At 40.0% G+C, this 20804-nt stretch overlaps 2 protein-coding genes across 4 annotated transcripts in view; one reads left to right on the forward strand and one right to left on the reverse strand.

The window, feature by feature from the left end:
* Positions 1-18213, forward strand: part of MAP3K15 (mitogen-activated protein kinase kinase kinase 15) — a 158319-nt gene extending 140106 nt beyond the window's left edge. The window contains 9 exon segments of the mRNA XM_043990710.1: positions 98-275; positions 2176-2350; positions 5204-5389; positions 6017-6122; positions 9036-9252; positions 13352-13464; positions 14442-14551; positions 14628-14704; positions 18079-18213. Coding sequence (XP_043846645.1) covers positions 98-275; positions 2176-2350; positions 5204-5389; positions 6017-6122; positions 9036-9252; positions 13352-13464; positions 14442-14551; positions 14628-14704; positions 18079-18166 — 1250 coding nt within the window. The 3' untranslated portion in view covers positions 18167-18213.
* PDHA1 (pyruvate dehydrogenase E1 subunit alpha 1) overlaps positions 18138-20804 on the reverse strand; it is a 29337-nt gene continuing 26670 nt past the window's right edge. For 2 of the 3 annotated variants that reach the window (XM_043990714.1, XM_043990712.1), the window contains 2 exons: positions 20304-20412; positions 19311-19703 (listed from right to left, as the gene is read on the reverse strand). In XM_043990714.1, coding sequence (XP_043846649.1) covers positions 19539-19703; positions 20304-20412 — 274 coding nt within the window. In that variant the 3' untranslated portion in view covers positions 19311-19538. Of the gene's footprint in view, positions 19287-19310; positions 19704-20303; positions 20413-20804 lie in introns of those variants that run through there. The other variant, XM_043990713.1, reaches the window with a different exon arrangement.

The raw sequence follows: 20804 nt of genomic DNA on the forward strand, positions 1-20804 counted from the left end.
AATTCTCATTGAATTGGTGGGAATTAAATTACTTCCCTGAGCTCATATCTAAATGATGTCTAATTTTCTTGCTTCCCTCTGTTTCCTCGATGCTTAGATTATACTAGGAGTGTATCCCTTCCTCTGCCTGTCCAAGGGGAACAAGCTGGTGGCGGCAGCAGCAGCGAGCCTGGCTCCATTTCCCCAGATTCGGACATGCAACATGCCTTCTTTGAGAAGACAAAGCGGTTGGTGTCAGAGGTGCAAGCTAAGCATCACCTCTCCCAGTTACTAAGGTAGGAATGTTCCCATTGTTGCTGTTCTCCCATGGATGAGCTTTCTAATAACAAAGTACCCTGAAAAAAAAAAAAAGACATTTTCACACATTTCCAGTGTACAAGCAGATGGATGTGAAATTATTGAGAATCAAATGCTTCTGATTTTAAATTTAACTCATATTAAGTGATTTTTTTCCTTCCATTTCTTTGGGCACCATGGACAGGATGTTAGGTCTAGCAATCATACTGTGTAAATAGACCCCCAATATGAATGGGAGAGACATAGCTGCTGAGACAACTTGGTAGATGGATTGCCCAACATGGAGTTGGGAAGACATGAGTTTGAAACCTGCCTTAGATGCTAAATATCCGTGTGACCTTGGACAATTCATTTGCAGCTTCATTTTCCTCATTTGTAAAATAATTATAATGCCTACCTCAAAAGACTGTTGTGATAATCAAATAAGAATATATGTGGAGCACTAAAGTTGCTATATAAATCCTAGCTATTATGTTGTTAATTGCTGTTCAATCTTTTTTTTTTTTACTGGTGTCTGACTCTTCATGAGTCTATTTGGAGTTTTCTGGACAAAGATAATGGCGTGGTTTGCCATTTTTTCTCCACCTCATTTTACAGATAAATCATTCCACAAACATTTGTTAGGCAGCTGCTGTGGGCCAGGCACTAGGGCCAAAGACAAAAATAGAAGAGTTCCTGCCCTCAAGGAGCTTACAATTTAGGAGGGAAATAAAATATATATTATATACATATATAGATATATACAAAATAGATATAGGGTGATAGGGAGGCCCTCCTGGCCTCACATTGACTTAGAAAACCACAAATTAACATTATCTAAATTGTATCATATTTTTATTTACTTTGTTAAACATTTCCCAGTTACATTTTAATCTGCTTCTGACCACACTTAGGAATTTTGCTCTCTAGGAAAGTGTTTTTTGACATCTTTGATGTAGAGAATAGCACCTGAAATGAGAATGGAAAGAAATTAGGGATACTAGAAGAGGCAGAGTAAGGAAAAAATACATTTTAGATATAGGGGACAGTTAATACAAAGACATGGAGATTGGAGATGGAGTGCTATAAATGTAGCACAGTTTGATTGGATCTAATCTCTAAATATGGAAGGTTAAACTGAACTCAAGTTGTGAAGGGCTCTAAAACACAAACAGGGATTGACCCTAGCAGTAATAGGGAGCCACTCATGTTTATTGAGTAGAGGAGTGACACAGTTAGGCTGTCCTTTAGGAAAAGCATTGTAAAGCACAGAGGAAAGCAGAAGGGCTGATATTTTAAAGCAATAGTATTGCTGCCATGAAGCAGGTGATTGGGATTTTGAGAAGTTTTCATCTTCCCTGGGCATAGTTATTGTATCTACTATATCTAAGCTGAAATGTCAAAACAATAAAAAACCTTGGAGGTAATCTAGTCAAGCCCCTTCATTTTATAGATAATGAAACTGAGGGAAGTTCAGGTGACTTTCTTATGATCATATAATGAGTATCTAAGATGAGATTTGAACCCAGGTCATCTCATTCTGGGGCCAATATTCTTCCCACTACAGAGTAAAATTCGGCTTACCAGCTGAGAACAAGTCACCTAAGTTCTCTGAGCCTTAGTTTCTTTATCCATAAAATGGGGATATAAAGATAACAGCCACTTCACTGAGTTGTTGTAAGCATCAAGTGGAGATGCAGTTAAAGATACTTGTAAAGCACTTTGGAAACCTTATATAAATTTGAGCTACTATTTAAACGAATCCTTTGACTTGTCTCCTTTCTGATAAATGGGAAGAGTTGTGAGTTCTCTTGCTTGCTTTCTTTTTCTCAGTCTCCCTGACAGGGTCCTGAGCTGTCTTTCTGAATTGCTCAAAGCTGTGTCTTGTTTCACCCCCAGCGTTCCTGATGAGAACTCTATCTCAGAAGATCGTAGCACCTCCCCGTCCCTGGAGGACAAAGACTCTGGACTCTTCCTGCTGAGGAAGGACAGTGAGCGCCGGGCCATTCTGTACAAAATCCTCAGAGAGGAACAAGACAAAGTGGCCTCGAATCTACAGGAGTGTGTGGCTCAGGTGAGACGGTTTCAGTGAGGTCCATTTGAGGAGAGACTTTATTCCAAGGACATCTCTTCAGAGATCTCAGTCCCTGATGGGGCGGCCAAAGAGCAGAATGAAGGCCATGCTTGCTCTTAACCCATCAGAATTCCTGCATTTACAGTAAACATAGCGACATTTCCAGATCCGTTCCTTTTCTTTCCTTCTCCCTTGATAAGAACATTTTGCTAAAGGCTCCACAGTACAGTGATGCTGCAACTCTGCTCTTGTGGTGGTGAACTAGCACCCTCTTGTGGGAAGTTCAAATATTGGCTGATGGTTGAAGTCAGTTCATTCATTAAATCAGCTCCTACTTCCAAGAGATAAAACTCTGGCTAGTAGGCCAGCATATTTGGGGAGCACGAATCCAAGATTTCCTGAATTCCTTAGGATTCATAGCTAATTTGGGAAATGATAGAATCTGCCCACCTCACAGGGCATTTTATAAACCTTAAAGTTCTTTGTGGGTATGTGAAGGGTGAGATGTTAATATAATGATGATGATATAATAACAACCACCACAACCAACAACCAACAACCACAACAATGAATTGTACAGAGGATGCTTCTGTTGAAGCTTTTTATTCTCCTGCCGGGGATATATTTATAGACACACCAGGTCACTCCCCTTCCTTTCTCAATAAATTCCATAGCTGGCTCACAATTTTTCTTTCCTCTGCAACTCCTGGCCTTATACTAGAGGACTTCAGTACACATATTGGCCTCTCCAATAAATACCCTAGACACTCATTTTTTCAACCTACTCAGTCTCCTATGAGCTACTCTGCCACACACAAAGATGGTTATACCCTTAATCTTGCTATTAGTCACAAATGTACCACTGAAATCTGGGGGCAGCTGGGTGGTACAGTAGATAAAGCATTGGCCCTGGATTCAGGAGGACCTGAGTTCAAATCCCACCTCAGACACTTGACACTTAGTAGCTGTGTGACCCTGGGCAAGTCACTTAACCCTCATTGCCTGGGGGGTGGGGCAATCTCCTTATCTGACCATAATCCATTGACTTTTCATTTCTCCCTCTGCCTTCCCTCATAAAACCTTATTCTTCAGCCATACCATGACCTCCAATCCTTTTACCTTCAGTTTTCTCCCAGGTCATCCCCCCTGCACTAACCATTCCCTCCTCTTCTCCCCATCTTGACCCATTGGTAAACCAGCTCTACACTGTCTTCCTTTATTGAATCCCTAGCTCCTGATTATACCCAGCCAAGACTCAGCATTGGATCACTCCTATTGTTTATCCTTCATTCATACACATGTGCTGTTGAATTGTGAGAAGTGATTATTAATAAGTGATATCTTGGGGGAGATTTAGAGCTTTCCCCCTTCTTTCAAAGCTCTGACTTTTAGAGGTTGTTTCCCCTTCATAATGGGGGCTGCATTGACTCTCTTCATCTTCATCAGACCCATCTGAAGCTTGCCAAGGAGTCTAGGGTGGGGAAGCTTATTGTGTTCTACTTAAGCTTGGGTGGAGACAGATCTGTTTGTCTAGATAGGAAGGCTTCTCCATCTAGGGAGGGGTCACTCAGGCGTGCACCCCACCCCCAACCCCATTGAAGAAGAGCACATTCTTTGAATTGGTAGCCCAAGACTGGAGATAATCTCTTTGTGCAGGGTCAATTCTTGGCCCCGTTGACCATCTACTGTTTCAAGGGTATATAAACTCTGTGCCCAACCACCATGATTTGGTCTGGGGAGATAGACAGTGAGCATCCTTTTATTACTAACCTACTGGCCTTATTAATAAAATGATTAAATTACCCAGAAACTATGTCTCTCAAAATTTTAATTGTCACAGAACGAAGGTGGAGAAAATCATGCAACTGTTCTGCCTGAGTCCACTACAAATTTATGTCATACAACCTCAACTGGGCCCTCACTGCTTGCCAGGCATCAACATCACTATCCCACTTTCCACATCAGCTCTTCCACACCTTTACATCCCTCCTCAAACTTCTGATGGCTTCCCCTCCCACCCACTCTCTCAGCTGAGAACTTGCCTCATCTTTTATTTTTAAAAATTGAGGCCACTTGCTATGTTCATAAACTCCCTCTTCTCCCCTCTTCTTCATCTATCCCTCAGATGTCTTCTGCCACTCTTTTTTCTTTCACCTCTATCTTACATGATGACATGACTTTATTCCCTATCAAGGATAACTCCTCTACTTGTTCAAGGGATCCCATTTCATTCCATCTTCTCCAAAAGATTTATTGCCCTTCTGTTAGCCCTGCTCTTTACTTATTATCAGTCTCTCCCTTTCTACTGGCTTATTTCCTCTGGCCTACAAATATGCCCATTTCTCCCCATCCTGAAAAACAAAAACAACAAACAAAAAAACCCTTACTTAATCCTTCCATCCCGGTTAATTATTGTCTTTTATCTCTTTTGCCCTTTGAAGCCTAAAAATAATGCAGTTGGCAAAGGCTCCTCTCAATAGGATGCGGTCAAAGCTAGAGCAATTTCTAACTGCAGATTTGTTTGGGGGCATGCAAATTTATAGCTTCAAGAAAAAAAATAAACACTTTTGATTCAAGACATTGTTGGATTTTGTCCAGGTTCTTTTATTTATTTATTTATTATGATTATTTTTTTTAGTGAGGCAATTGGGGTTAAGTCACTTGCCCAAGGTCACACAGCTAGTAAGTATTAAGTATCTGAGGCCGGATTTGTACCCAGGTACTCCTGACTCCAGGGCTGGTGCTTTATCCACTGCGCCACCTAGCTGCCCCAGGTTCTTTTTTTAAGACTTGAAATGTTTTCCCTTTCTCCTTAGATATGGTCATGCAGTTAATTCTGTTTTATTTTGTCAGAGTTCTGAAGAGTTGCACCTCTCGGTTACTCACATCAAGCAGATAATTGGGATTTTGAGAGACTTCATCCGCTCCCCTGAGCACAGAGTTATGGCATCCACTATATCTAAGCTAAAAGTTGATCTAGACTTCGACAGCACTTCCATCAATCAAATTCATTTGGTGCTGTTTGGATTTCAAGATGCTGTAAGTCTTTTGTATGAGCCCTGCTATTGCTGTAGAAATTCAATGAGCCAGCTCAAATAGCTAATCACTGATATCATGGAAGTCTTAATGAGTTGCTCCCCAGTCCTCTTTGCCAAGGTAGTTGTCTCTTCCTGTTTCTGTATTTTCCCAAACTCTTGAATTTCTGTGTGACTTGACTATGCCCAAGTATAAGAAACATGCTCTTTTAATATCTCTGCGTAATATTATAGGCCATGGACACAGATTATTAGTGTGAGGTTTATGAATAATTTGGAATGACAACTTCTGAAAACCATGCCTGCCAGTGTCTTCCCTAACAAACTGTGGTTTTTTTGTTTTTTTGTTTGTTTTGGTTTTTTGGTGAGGCAATTGGGGTTAAGTGACTTGTCCAGAGTCAGACAGCTAGTAAGTGCCAAGTGTCTGAGGCTGGATTTGAACTCAGGTCCTCCTGAATCCAGGGCTGGTACTCTATCCACTGCGCCACCTAGCTGCCCCACAAACTATGTTTTGAAGGGAGGAAATGAAGAATTGCATAGTTATACCCACTCGCTCACCCATATAACAGGCTGGCCTAAGGTTGTTTTAACCTGATCTGTTTTTGTTTTTTTTTTCCAAAACTATTTTTAGGTGAGTAAAATCTTGAGGCATCATTTAATCAGGCCCCATTGGATGTTTGCCATGGATAACATCATACGTCGAGCAGTGCAGGCTGCTGTGACTATTCTCATTCCAGGTAAAGCCACACCAAATAATGAAAGTCAGAGCTTCTAATTGCTAGTGAAAACATTGATAAAAGGTCAATCAGAGTGGAGGATAGAGCACCGGCCCTGAAGTCAGGAGGATCTGAGTTCAAATCCGGCCTCAGACACTTAGCACTTACTAGCTGTGTGACCCTGGGCAAGTCACTTAATCCCAATTGCCTCACGAAAAAAAAATGTCAATCGGCATTTATTAAAAGCCCGGCATTATGTGCCAGGCACTGTGCTAAGAACTGGGGATATACAAAGGGGCAAAAGACAGTCTCTGCCCTCCAGGAGCTTAAAATTCAGTGGTGGGGGCAGCTGGGTGGTGCAGTGGATAGAGCACTGGCCCTGGATTCAGGAGGACCTGAGTTCAAATCTGGCCTCAGACCCTTGACACTTACTAGCTGTGTGACCCTGGGCAAGTCACTTAACGCCAATTGCCTCACCAAAAAAAAAAAAAAATTCAATGGTGGCGCTCAAAGTCTTGCTAAAAGTTCTTACTGTTTGGCAAGGTTCATTTTTTCCCTCTTCCTTCTTTTATTTTCCATCTAGGTTGTTATTCTCTTAATACCCTGACTATGACTGTAGTTGGTCCAATAAGATTGAATTAATCTCAACAAACATTTATTAAACCTTTGCTGTGGCTCCTTGAGGGACTTCTTTTGCTTCTTTTTGTATCCCTAGTGCTTAGCACAGTGCCTGGCAACAATAGAAGGCATTTAACAAATGTTACTCACGGGTTGGGGTCCCTACAGGGTAGCTGCTACCTTGAGTTCTGGGGGTAACCCCATGGGTATGTCATTCTAGTACAAGGGTCTACAAGCCCCTACTGGGTATTTCCCATTATCAATCATACTAGTAGCCACAAGCAGCATAGTAGAAACATTTACTAAAATGGCATAATAAGATAATTTGCTACAAAACACACCTTTCATAAACCTGGGGCACATTTTTTTATAAATACACACGTCAGGGACCATAACTTGTATTTCTCTCGTATCCCTTATATTATTATGAAACAGTAAAAAGAGGACTGGGTTGGATAAAGCATCAAAAGAGCAGGGTTTGAATCCCAGTTCTGTTCCTTTTTAGCTGTGCGTCTTTGAGCATATCTGTTCCTCTCCTTGGGCCTCAGTTTCTTCATCTTTAATGTAAGGAGTTTGGACCAGATGACCTCTAAAAAGTCCCTTCTAAATCTAAGTGATTCCATGTAGCCATTCAGGAAATGCGGACCATTATTTCTGAATGTTGAGCGATATCTTTTGTTTTTTATGCCAATCTCATTTTCCTGATAAATTTCTCCCCCAAATGTAACAAAGCAAAATAGATAATTCCAACTGACAAAATGATGATGGATGACTGTGTGTACAGCACTGCTCCGTGCCCCTGTTGTAAGGAGGGAAGTGTGTTTCATCAAGATTGGTCGAGAATCCTTAATGATTGCTGATGTGAGCAAATGAACCTTGTCTTTCTATTCTCACACATAGTGATGGTTATACAAATCTTTTATCAGAATTTTTCTCTGGAAGCATCTACTTTGGAAATGTTAGTGTGAGAGCAGCACCTAAAATAGAACTTTGAAGTCAGTTTTGTTAATCTGTGGTGATGGAGGTGGGGGTGGGGAGGAAAGATTATTTGGTTGAAATTATTACCTTCTCCTCTGTTTAGTTCACACTCCTTGCTGATGTCACTCATCCCTTTCTCCTACTCTGAATGCACAGCATACAGCTCAATGAGAACTCATTAGCTATCACAGCCTTTCAAACTCATAGACCTCAATGCCTTTCCCAAAGAATGTGTGAATTAGACTTACAGAAAGCTGGGAGACGAGGCTCAGCTTCTTTTGGTATCCTCTGCCAGTTTGTGAGAGGTCCCCATCATGGAGGGGAGGAAGGATTTGGGAGTCAGGTTGGAAGAGTTTTCTAATGAGTTGATCTCCTAAGTCTCCTGAAAGCCTTTTTTCATGATTTAAGGTTTCATGAATTCCTAGAACACACTTTCCAATGGAAATTCAAAAATTCATGGTTGATATCATATAGCAAATTAATTTAAAACTATTTTATATTATCACTAGCATTGCCCCCCACATGCTAGTGTGAATAATTAAGTTATACTTGGTTCAATCAGTGAAATAATGATTCCCCTTCCTTAATTAATTATAATGTAAATTACATGCCTTTTCTACAGGCCTATTCCAATGACTCGCCCATCCTGTCTCAAAGCTGACTCTTGGGTTGACGAATCTAAGGAACAGTCTACCCACCTGGCAGTGTTTCAAGTCTGGGACTTGTCGTGATCTATGTCTCTTCACTTAAGATGGGAAGAAGTTATCACTATGGCAGCAGGTTGCCATAGCAACCATTTACTAAGACAGGGAGGGTTACAACTTGCACTGATGGAGGGGAGTCCCCACACAAAGAAAATCACCCTTTAGGTACTGAAGGATGTATGCCTTAGGTGACATATACTCCTCATCTCCTTTAAGGCTAAGTGGTCTATATGGAATTTTAGTGTATAGTGTCATGGGGCCAGATTCAGAAAGTCTCAATATCCAGAATGATAATAATGGTGATAATGATGATACTGATAGCAGTTCCCATGTGTGTCATACATTAAGGTTTGAAAAAAGTGCTTTATTTTTGGAACCTCACAACAACCCTGTGTGGTAGGTACTATTGATATCATCCCCATTTTACACACAAAGAAACTGAGGCTCAGAAAGATTAAGTGACTTAACCAGTCACATGTCTCTTGTCTGATGCAGGATTTGAACCCAGGTTTTCTGATTCTTAAGCCCAGGGCTCTATCATCTCACTGCTACTCTAGCAACAGGAGTCTCTTGCCTCATTCACATTTCCTGCTAAGCATCATGTGGTCCTTTCTTTTTTCCTTGGTCTGGCCAGAGCTTCGGGCACACTTTGAGCCAGCCTCTGAAATGGAAGGAGTAGATAAGGATGCAGATGAAGTAGAAGATGATTACCACCCAGGAGATCCAAATGGAACCGAAGAACCCATTGCTGTTTCTGGAGTGAGCAGGGCCAGCTCTGTATTAACCCTGGAGTCTCAACAGCATCAGAAACTTAACCTTCAGCTGAGCAAGCTTAGACAAGAAACCAACAGGTAATGAACATCCCACGTGGCCAGGAGGAACCAACCAAAAGGAAGATGCTGCCGTGACCCCCAGGGGTGGGGGAGGGGGGAGGGTGGGAATCTCCTGAACCAACATGGATACGCTAGATTACAGTTAGGAGTAGATAGGGGTAGAAGGACAGGGGAAGCAACCTGGCTGAATTTTCTTTCTTGGGGGGAGTGTCTATGACGAGTATAGGGAGTGGGGAGCCATTGGGAAATTAAAGGGATATTAAAAATGGGGGGGGGTGGAGCTAGGTGGTGCAGTGGATAAAGCACTGGCCTTGGATTCAGGAGGACCTGAGTTGAAAGCCAGTCTCAGACATTTGACACTTAGTAGCTGTGTGACCCTGGGCAAGTCACTTAACCCTCATTGCCCTGCCCCCCCCCAAATTATGATATTATGCACCAATGCAGATTGCCACCTTCTTTGCAATGTCTTAGAGCAGGGGTGGTCCTTAGTCTAAGGCCCATGAACCTGTTTAAAAATATATTTTGATAAATGTTTTTCAATAGCATTGATTTTCTTAGCAATCCTTTGTATTTTTATTCATTTAAAAGTATTATTCTGAGAAGGGGTCATAGGTTTCATTGGACTGCTGAGGGGGTGTGGACCACAGGTTAAGGTTCCCCTGTTGTGTAGGGCAGGGAGAAATTATGTGACTTGTCTAGGGTCACAGAGTTCACCGTGCCAAAGACTGGACTTAAACTTGGATCCTTTTGGCTCCAAGTTCAGCACTAGGCATTGTCACCACAGTTTCTCTCATCATTAGCTTATAAATTACTTGAGAATAGGGCTTTTGTCTTTTCTTTGTATCCTCAGGGCCTAGCATAATGCATTGCTAAAAACAAGAGCTTAATACCCTTATACCCTTCCCCGACCACTCCAGAAAAGGAAAAAAAAAAAAAGGCCTTAAGTGGAGGCCTCGAGTGTTTGTGAAGCTATCAAGGTGGACATTCCACATGCTTTTATTAGCGGGTAATACTATATTAACATTGTGTGGTTGTTCAGTCATTTCAGTTGTGTCCAACTCTTCATGACTCTCATTTGGGGTTTTCTTGGCAAAGATACTAAGGTGGTTTGTCATTTCCTTCTCTGTCTCATTTGACAGATGAGGAAACTGAGGTAAACAGGGCTAAGTGACTAGCCCAGTGTCTGAGGCTAAATTTGAACTCGGGTCTTCCACTTAAGGCCATGTGTTTTATCCACTACACCCCCCGGCTAACCTTAACATTCTTGTAAGAAGGAAAGATGAGATACCAAGTCATTCTTCTATAGTATGAGAAATCAGGTAGAGAGGGTTTTTGCTTTGTATAAGTCCACACAGGTTCTTGATGACAGATTAAAGGATGCTGTCATTTCCTTTGTATCCTTTGGCATAATAAATGCTTAGTAAATGCAGCTGATTAGTGGCAGTATGCCTGGAACACAGGCATCTTTCCCAATGCAGATGTTTCTTTTGTTTGGTTCAGCAGGAGCCTGGTGACAAGCCTGCCTACTTTCATAGTTCCTGCCATCATATTCTAAGTAAAACTATACCCTTGCCATCCCCTAGAATCAGGATATTCCCTTCCTTTTAATCTATGATTTGTGATTTCCCATGATGCTTAGTTTTTGTTCCAGGATGTAAAGCCAACTCCTGGGCAAGGGTCAGGAAAGTATGTGAAATCAATGACTTCTTTTTGTTTGTTTTGTTTTGTTTTTGTCGGGCAATGAGGGTTAAGTGACTTGGCCAGGGTCACACAGCTAGTAAGTGTCAAGTGTCTGAGGCCGGATTCCAACTCGGGTCCTCCTGAATCCAGGGCCAGTGCTTTATCCACTGTGCCACCTAGCTGCCCCATGCAGCGACAGTTTTACTCCCAGTGTGTGTTATACCATGAGTTTTCCAGGCTACTGATAGTGTTATCCTGTGGAACAAGGGCAGAATATAAACCTATCTTCGAGATCTCCACCAGTTAAGAAGTCATTGATTGGGGGCAGCTAGGTGGCACAGTAGATGAAGCACCGGCCCTGGATTCAGGAGGACCTGAGTTCAAATCTGGCCTCAGACACTTGGCACTTACTAGCTGTGTGACCCTGGGCAAGTCACTTAACCCCAGTTGCCTCACCAAAACAAACAAAATCAAAAAACTGTCGCTGCCAATGCAGTCTGCTGATTTTATTTCTTTGCCTACAAATGGCCATGGTTAATGTCATCAGATCATATCATGTTAAAGAATTCTTTTACCTTTAATGTCACATAGCAAACATAAGCATTGATTTAGATTCCCAACATAATAAGTACTTTCAAGCTGTGGATAACTCATCTGAGCATTAAATAGGAGTTCTTTCTAGGAATATATACAGGGTTTCTCAGATGTTCAAGAGTCAAGACGAGTAGAAGTAAAATATATGTGGACCATTTTCCCCAAAATGCAAATGAAAGCACCAGATCTGGAGTTAGAGGAGCTGGACTTAAATTTCAGCTGTCACTATCTACATGACTGTGGACATGTCATTTCCCCTTGCTGGGCCTCAGTTTCTTCACCTGTGAAATGAAAGAGCTGGATTATGGCCTCCTAAGGTTCTATCCAGTTTTAGGTCCATGATTCTGTGACCCTTTGCTAATACATCAAACATCTGAGATTTCAGTGGTTGGGGAAACCCTGAGTGGGAACTTCTGCCACTGGTCACAAATCCTGAGGTGGGATTTGAATTCAGATCTTCCTGATTGCAAGAATAGTTATATCTAATGAAAGTTATGTAGATGCAATGGGAACACCATTTAATTAATACCATTTATCAACTTAGCAAGCAGGTCATCAGGGGAATGTGCCAGGTATCTGTGTTGGGTCTTAGGATAATTTTTGCTTGCTCTGGCCCAGATTTTCCAATAAAGCGAACGTTCAGGTGGACATTCCCATAGGGTTCTTTGCAAATGCCTCAATGTTTGAGGATCCATATTTGGGCCACTCTTCCTGTAATTCCTTATGCCACATAAAACACAGTCTGATAAGCTCTCCTCTGGTCATGGTTGAATATAGTCTGTTTTCCCTTATTCCAATCCATGAGTAGCTTTCCTAATGGGGAATCCCAGGGAATCATCTTTATCCTAATATCATCCAAGACATGCCAAATTTTCCATATCACACAACAAAGCCCCACAAAACCAAAAATAGGAATAAAAAAATATTCATTAAATTCAAACTGGCCAACATCTCTGATTAGTGAAGCTAAAGCTAGAAAAGGGGTACTAAGGAAGCTTAAAAGATCCATTTGAAAATTTAAAGTGAAAACAGCCGATGCTTGGCAGTACTTTCCAATTTAAGGGGACAGGGGAGGGGAAATCTTACCCAACTGGAAGATCAGAAGATGAAGGTTCAGTTTTCCTCTTTGTGGTCAGCCAAACTGTGTATTTTAAATTTCTAAATGTGGGTTTTAATCTGTCCCCCCAGTTTTGGGAGGAAACTAAAATCACTGATAAACGAGTTTAGGTTTTTTGAGGGTTTATTGAAAGATAGAAAAAGAAAGAGACTGAGAACAGATTCCTTTCTTAAATACCAGCCAGATGTGCTTTACAATCTAGTAAGCAGTCAACAGACAGTTGCCTTATCCAATTCAATCAGTTTAATTTAGTCTCCAGGTGGGCCCCTGAATAGCTGCTAAATCTCATCTATCACATTCCATTATCTTGACACACTATTTATACTTCTACTCAGCTGCTAAGGGATTAACTACTTCCTATAATGTTATCAGCCCTAAAGTCAAATTTTGATGGAACCAATTAGCCATATTAGTTTGAACAAACTCTGTGGCACAATGAAAAGCACAGATTTGGAGACAAAACACCTGGATTCAGTGTATGGTGGCAGAGGTTATTATAACATGACAGTTGTTAGAGTAGCATGGAAATGGATATATCTGTATTTAGAAGTTTAGTGAAACATGGGAAAGAAGAGAGACATGGGTCCTTTTAGGGGTCAGGCTATGGGCTTCACTTGTCCTGTCACTATTAGGGCATTATTTATTTTTCTCTACACAAAGAAGTATATATGTTATTCTACTTTATCTTTCTGGCTAACGACTTTTTATTTTTCTGTTTTTAAAAAGGCTCCTGGAACACTTGGTTCAAAAAGAGAGAGAATACCAGAATTTCCTACGGCAGGCTCTTGAACAGAAAACTCAAGAACTGTACCTTCTTCAGTTACGGTCCAAATCTCCTGGTAAAATACTTTTCTATCTGCTGAGACTTCAGTGTATGCTAAAGGGATGCACATCTGGAATGCCTGGGGACTCGCACACAGCTGGAGGCAGCAGATTTGTAGGGAGTTTTCATCATCTTTTTTCTTTTCTTTATAAATCACTGGATCTTACAAGGAATTATGTCAAGTTCATTAGCCTATTGTGTTTACAGGCACCTGCTCCCTTCACACCCACTCTCTTCCCCAAAGCCTCTAGAAACTATATTATTTCACCCTTTTCCCATTCCCCTTTGGGCAGTTTAGAACTTTCTCCCTCTGCTCCTTTGAAAGTTCTTCTGAGACAATAAATCTGTGATCAGACTGTTTCGTTTAAGCACCCCTTTTTAGGACTGGGTATCTTCCTTTAACACTTTAGATACTACAGTTATCTGTTCCACATCTCAGGGGCTAGGGCCACAGTGTCCCCATGATCTGGAAAATCCATGTAAAATTTTTTTGTCCCTCCCTTTGTACCAGAAGAGAAGTCTGATTTTTTTCTTCTTCTTTTAATGGGGTGTTTACAATAGCTTACTGTAAAATTTGGATTAAGTATTTGATCTTAGGCTTTATGTCATCTGTGGCATCCGCAAAACTCCAAAATCCCCATTTAATTTTTTTATGCTCATTGCCTCTCAATAACAGCACTTAATGAGCTGAACTGCCATCTAGCTTTTGAGACTATGATGGCAGACACATCCTACAGCTTTTAGTTTGCATTTTATATCCACATTCAGCTGTGGTCTCTTTTTAAAAAGTTCCACTTTCTGGGGCAGCTAGGTGGCACAGTGGATAAAGCACGGGCCCTGGGTTCAGGAGTACCTGAGTTCAAATCAGGCCTCAGACACTTGACACTTACTCGCTGTGTGACTCTGGGCAAATCACTTAACCCCCATTGCCCCAGAAAAAAAAAAAAAGTTCCACTTTCTGTCACATAAAATTCATTTTTAATTCTGTTGCAGATAATCTGGTTACTCCAATACGACCTCTTGAATCACAGGTACACAGGGCAGACAATGAGCTCACAGACTGGTTGAAACTACAAGGAGCTGATCCTATTACAATTGAAAAGGTAAAATAACCACAAAATTAGGTAAATTCTAGCTTTAAAAGCTGATTCCCTCTCATATATCCGGTATTTCTTTCAGATTGTTGAAGAAGGTTACACGCTTTATGACATTCTTAATGATATCGCCAAAGAAGACCTACGATATCTTGGACTTCGGTAAGAACATCCTCCAACGAAAGCTGGAAGAAAAACAGTTCATCTAAAAGGCTAAAACTATGTATAAAGTAGAGTTAGGAGTGATTTAATATAGTAAGGCTTGCTGGAGATGTTGTAGGGCAGGCATGTCAAACTTAAATAGAAACGGGGGCCACTAAACCATACATAGTAAGGTCTCTGCTGGCCACAGTCACTTAGAAAACTACTTGTAAACATGATTGCTGGTAAAGATGAAAAGTTTAGTTAACAGCTGATAGGCCAACTCCCTATTCTATTTTTATTTTGTTCACTATTTCCTAATTACATTTTAATCTGGAGTGTTGCTTGCCAGAGTGCAGCCTTTGGGCATCTATTATAAAGGGGAATCATATATGGAATTCCAGATATGGAATTCTACAATTCTCTAGACATTCTAATATAATACTTTATGAGCCATCAGTGTGCAGAAAAAGCATGAACTTAGTTAATTGTGGAATAATGAAGATGGGTTTGTACTAAGCACATTTTCTCGTTAGCATATCACAAATTGAGGTAGTCTGGCAATGGCACAGTAACTAAGTAAGGTTAAATGCTTAGTAGGATTAGTACCTTTCTAACCTGACATATTAGTACTATGCTGACATCTAATGGCACTAACTGTGCCATACACACTGTAAAAGCCTTACTTAGTTCTTTGCTATCTTTAACTTAATTTGAGGTGGGGCAGCTAGATGGCACAGTGGTTAAAGCACTGGCCCTGGATTCAGGAGTGCCTGGGTTCAAATCAAGCCTCAGACACTTGACACTTACTAGCTGTGTGACCCTGGGCAAGTCACTTAACCGCCATTGCCTAAAAAAAAAAAGAAAAACAAAAAACCAACAACTTAAGGAGGCAGCTAGATGGTATCCTGGGATAAAGGGGGTGGATCTGAAGTCAGGGAGATCTGTATTGGAAACCTGACTCAGATAACTAGCTGTGTGACCCTGAGCAAGGAACTTGAATCTCCCTCAGTCTCAGTTTCCCAGTTTATAAAATTGGAATAATAAAGCAATAACCTTGCAAGGTTGTTGTGAGGCTCAAGAGCTTTTACATATTTAAACATGTAAAGCACTCTGCAAAATCGAAGGCTAGATAAATGCTAGTTATTCTGTTTTCTTTTAAATCTACTACACATAAAATTATATTTAATTTGAAGTTGTAGGTGTCATATCACATCAATCAACAAGCATTTATTAACTGATATGCCAGGTGCTGTATTAAGGATACAAAGGAAGGAAAATAGTTCTTGCCTTCAAGGAGTGTAAAATCTAATGGTAAAGACAATATGTACAGGGTGGGCCAAAAGTCATGAATATTTAATAACCCCTTAATTTTTTGTTTTTAGTTTACAATACCATAGCATCATATACGGTGTATATATAGGAAATGGATTTTACATTACATGTGAAAAATCAAATCTTGTAAATAGTGAAAAAAAAATTCAAAGTTATTAAAACATCAGACCCCTTTGTGGCTTTTGGCTCACCCTGCACATAAATAGGCGTATATAAGATAAATACAAGGTGGTTTTAAGAGGCAGGGGCACCAGGTAGCTGGGGAAGGCCTGAAGCTTTTTTTTGAAGGAAGAAAGGGATCTGAAGAGGTGGAGATGAGGATGGGGAGAGCATTTCAGGCATGAGAAGAGAGTGCATGGGAAGTGGAGTATCATGGGTGAGGAACACCAAGTGGGCCAGGAGGACTAAACCATAAAAGGGAATGAATAAAGCATAAAAAGACTGGAAAGATACAAAAGGATTAGGAAAAGCCTTAAATGTCAAACAGGGAGCCAGTGGAGTCTGGTTGAGTGCAGTAATGTGGACCACCCTGGTGTCTGGAAGATGAGTCTGAGGGCTGTGTAGAGGACAGGCTAAAGGGGAGAGCCCTGAGGCTGAGAGACCAATTACAAAGCAAAGTCTGGGCAGGAGGAGGGGCCTGAACCAGAGTGGGGCAGCTGTGTGAGGAGAGAGTAGACAGAAACAAGATTTAGCAATTGACTGGAGAGATGGGGTGAGTTATAAGTCCAAGAAGACTGCAAGGTTGTGAACCTGGGTAACTGGAGGATAATGGTACCCTTGACACTAATGGGGAAGTTCAGACGAGGGGTGAATCCTGGGGTAAGACAATGAATGCTATTTGGACAGTTTGAGTTTGTGATGCCTACAGGACATCCAGTTCAAAAAGCACTAGACTAGGGTACCAGGGACTAGGCTGGATCTGGGAGTCCCTTGCAAAGAGATAAAACTTTCTATTTGCTGTGACAAAGGATGAGGAAGATTTCAAATAGCTAATCTTCATAATCATCGAGCTACAGAGTTCCCTGGATCCTTTTTTTCTTTTTCTTTTTTTTTTTTTGGTGGGGCAGTGGGGGTTAAGTGACTTGCCCAGGGTCACACAGCTAGTAAGTGTCAAGGGTCTGAGGCTGGATTTGAACTCAGGTACTCCTGAATCCAGGGCTGGTGCTCTATCCACTGCGCCACCTAGCTGCCTGAGTTCCCTGGATCCTTGAGTTTTCCCTTTTAAAAACTATGCTGGGCAGCTTGGATAGAGCACTGGCCCTGGATTCAGGAGTACCTGAGTTCAAATCCCGCCTCAGACCCTTGACACTTACTAGCTGTGTGACCCTGGGCAAGTCACTTAACCCCAATTGCCTCACCAAAAAAACCACAACAAAACAACACCCATGCTACTGGGTAGGGGATGGTTAAGGAAAAACTTCTTTCCATTCATAAGACTAAGTACTTATAACATACCCTTCATTTACTTTGTGAAGCCATAATTCTCATCTCTACCAATGGCTCAGCTAGAAATTTAGGTTCTTAAAAGAAAAGACAGGAATGCTTTGATCTTCCACTAGTCTCACCCCTTTATGTAGGAAAGAGGGTAGAACTGGCTGGCTGGAGGAGGGAAATAGATATGTCATTAAAAATAGATTTCTCACAGCAAAATCAAGGCAAATTTATTATGCTAGAGTATGTGTTTGCTAGTGTATAGGTCCCTAAGATCAGAGTTTCTTAAACTCTGGGTCTCAACTGGCAAATTTAGCAACAGTAAAAGGTTATGTATACCTATTTTATAAACTCATATTCCAGGGGTTGTGTAAAAATTTATCTGGCAAAAAGGGGTCCCGAGTGGAAAAAGTTTAAGAAGCCTTGTTTTAGATAATTTATCATTTATAGTAAGTGAAGATGTTAACTAATGTTTAAATTAGGGATCATTTTAAAACATGACTCCAAAACTACGCTGAGTCACAACCTGTAAGGAGTTTTCAAAAACTTAGAATGACCTGTAGAATAGTACATATTTGTTTGCTTCAAAATAACCTCTTAATGAGAACTTTTTTTTAAAATCCTCATAGTGGTGGTCTTCTCTGCAGAATCTGGAAAACAATCTCTAAGCACAGACAACAGGCTTGTGAACCTTCACAAATCAAACTTCAGGTTTAATCAGTTAAAGAAACAACAAAACAAAAAAACCTCTGGGAATGAGTGAGTTCAACATTCCACATCTTGGTTAAACTTTTGTAAATATGTATACAGAGTCTGCTATTTTTGTGCAATATTGTTCAATTGTTTATTGTTCAATTAACAATTTAGGAATTTAATTCTAAAGAGAATTATTTTACAAAAATGGATGTTATTTAGAATATATGTAATAATGATGCATTTATGTAAAATGAAATAAATACGTAGACATAACATATAATTGTGTCATATCCAGCTAAAGGAATCCTGGTTTAGACATGCCAGTGTATCCTGAATTTTTTTAAAATGAAAATTTTTACCAATTGAAATATACACATTTATGTTTTATAGCACTTGATGGGAGAGGAAAAAGTACTATTATGATAAAGTAACAATTATTAGTACTGCACTTTTATAATGCTGGGCTATTAGTGTAAAATTAACAATTAGCAAATTTAAATTAGCAAAAAAATCCTATTGTACTTAGAAACCTGAAATTAAAATGTAAATATATAATTTGAGAGAAAAATTGCCTTTGTGTTTATATGTAAAAGGAAAGTAAATTATTTTATTTTTTTCCCCCACTTATATTTTTAAAAGAATGATTTGGCTGGGAATGGCAATTTAACACTCTGTCTTTCAAAAAAATAAAATAAATGTAGATACAATTTTTCTAAAAAAAATTTGTCAAGTGTATAAGGCCGAATTTGAACTCAGGTCCTCCTGAATCCAGGGCCGGTGCTGAACCACTGGGCCACCTAGCTGCCCTTCACTGTGACATTATTACTGTCCCTATTATTGTACACTATTTCATTATTATTGTGCAGCAAGCACTTGACAGTGCTTGCCCTTCAGTGATATCACTAGCTGATCAGGCTGAAACAAAAACATTTTTTTCTCCCTCTGAGTGTTTTATCAGCTTTTTTGGGGACCCAAGAAAGTTAGGGTTTCCCTCTAATCAACAAAATGCTAATTAAGCAACAAAAGAAATGCAAATAGGCCTATTTAAGGGTTTTGTGGGTGTGTGAGAAAACAAATTTTTTATACCTAAGTTGCTTTTTCCTTTTTTTCCAATCTTCATCTTTTAAAAAGGCAGCATACACTGTAAAATAACCACACAAATGAATTAACTCATCCCATTCCTTTAATAAAACAATGAACATAATGCGTATAAATATAGAATGGAATAGTTACCCTTGAACATAATGTATATATTCAGTATTTTCTAATGACAATTCAAAATGTTTGTTTTGGGACTTTTCATCCCTTCCTTAAACCTAACAATTAGTTTCTTAAATTTGACAAGATAAAGTTCCATTAAAGGCTTTATATAAGTTTCAACACATACTTCCTTTTAGCTGACAGATTTGTACTTGATCCACTGATTTGCACCTCGAACTTCAAAAGGTGGTTCTCTGCAGTAGATATGATAGCCTAATTCTTCCAATGGTGGCTCTGGATCAGCTGTAGCAAACTGGGCAGCATCCTCAATCTCTTTCCTTACTTCAACATCAATTTCCTTTAAAAAGTCAAGAGGATGTGAATGCTCAATTAAACCAATATTCACTATGAGTATGTACTATGTAAGAGTGCTATCAGGTGCTTGATTACATAAAAGGAGGAGAATGGCACTTATATCTGGTATTTCTACAATTAAAAAAAAAGTTAATAAGCTCATACCAGGAACTAGATGCAGCAAGATTTTTCAATTAATCTGTCAAACCACTTTTTGAAAATGGTCAGTTGCTTGCTTTCCCAAAGAGACTTTGGAAGCAGACTGTATTAATGCTAGTTCAGTGGCATACTGTTTATAACCTCAGTCAATTGAAATACTCCTGTGATTTTATGTAAGAATCCAAGATTTTGAATATCTGCTCAATCACCAAGGCTTTCTTAGCATTAGCGGCAGCTTAACTGAGGGATTTTACAGTTAAGGGGAAAAAAGGAAAATGGCTGATTACTTCTTGATCAAGTCCTTTCCCTGAGTTTAGGTAACCTCAAGGCTCCCCCCCCCCAAAAAAAAAAACCAACCACCACCAAAAACAATATATGCACCCAGGAACAAAGAAAGGGAAACTCACTCAAACAGGAATGACAGACTACTGTAATATGATCTTACCTTTAATTCTTCAATACTGGCAAGGTTGTTGTTCACCATTCTATCCTTGAGAAGCATGATAGGGTCACTCTTACTCCTCACTTCCTGAATTTCTTCCCGAGTACGATAACTATTAGTGAAACAAAGATTAATTTTCTAAGGGGGGAACCATTTTCCAAGGTAGGAGAGACAGCTTTGTAAAATACAATTCACATACAATAATAACCATTTGCTCAATATATTAAGGCAAAGAGGCAGCTAGATGGCACGATGGATAAAACACCAACCCTGGATTCAGGAGGACCTGAGTTCAAATTCAGCCTCAGACATGTGACACCTACTAGCTGTGTGACCCTGGGCAAGTCACTTAACTCTCATTGTCCCATCCCTCCCTCCCAAAAATTACAGGGAATTATAATTCAAATTGTTGACTGTTTTGATTTGTCAAAAAAACCAATAACTCAAAGGAAAAACAACCTGACAAACATGTGATGAGCACTGTTGTTTCTATAATTGAAGAAA

This window comes from Dromiciops gliroides, chromosome 3 (genome assembly GCF_019393635.1).
Source record: "Dromiciops gliroides isolate mDroGli1 chromosome 3, mDroGli1.pri, whole genome shotgun sequence".
Classification (NCBI taxonomy): Eukaryota; Metazoa; Chordata; class Mammalia; order Microbiotheria; family Microbiotheriidae; genus Dromiciops; species Dromiciops gliroides.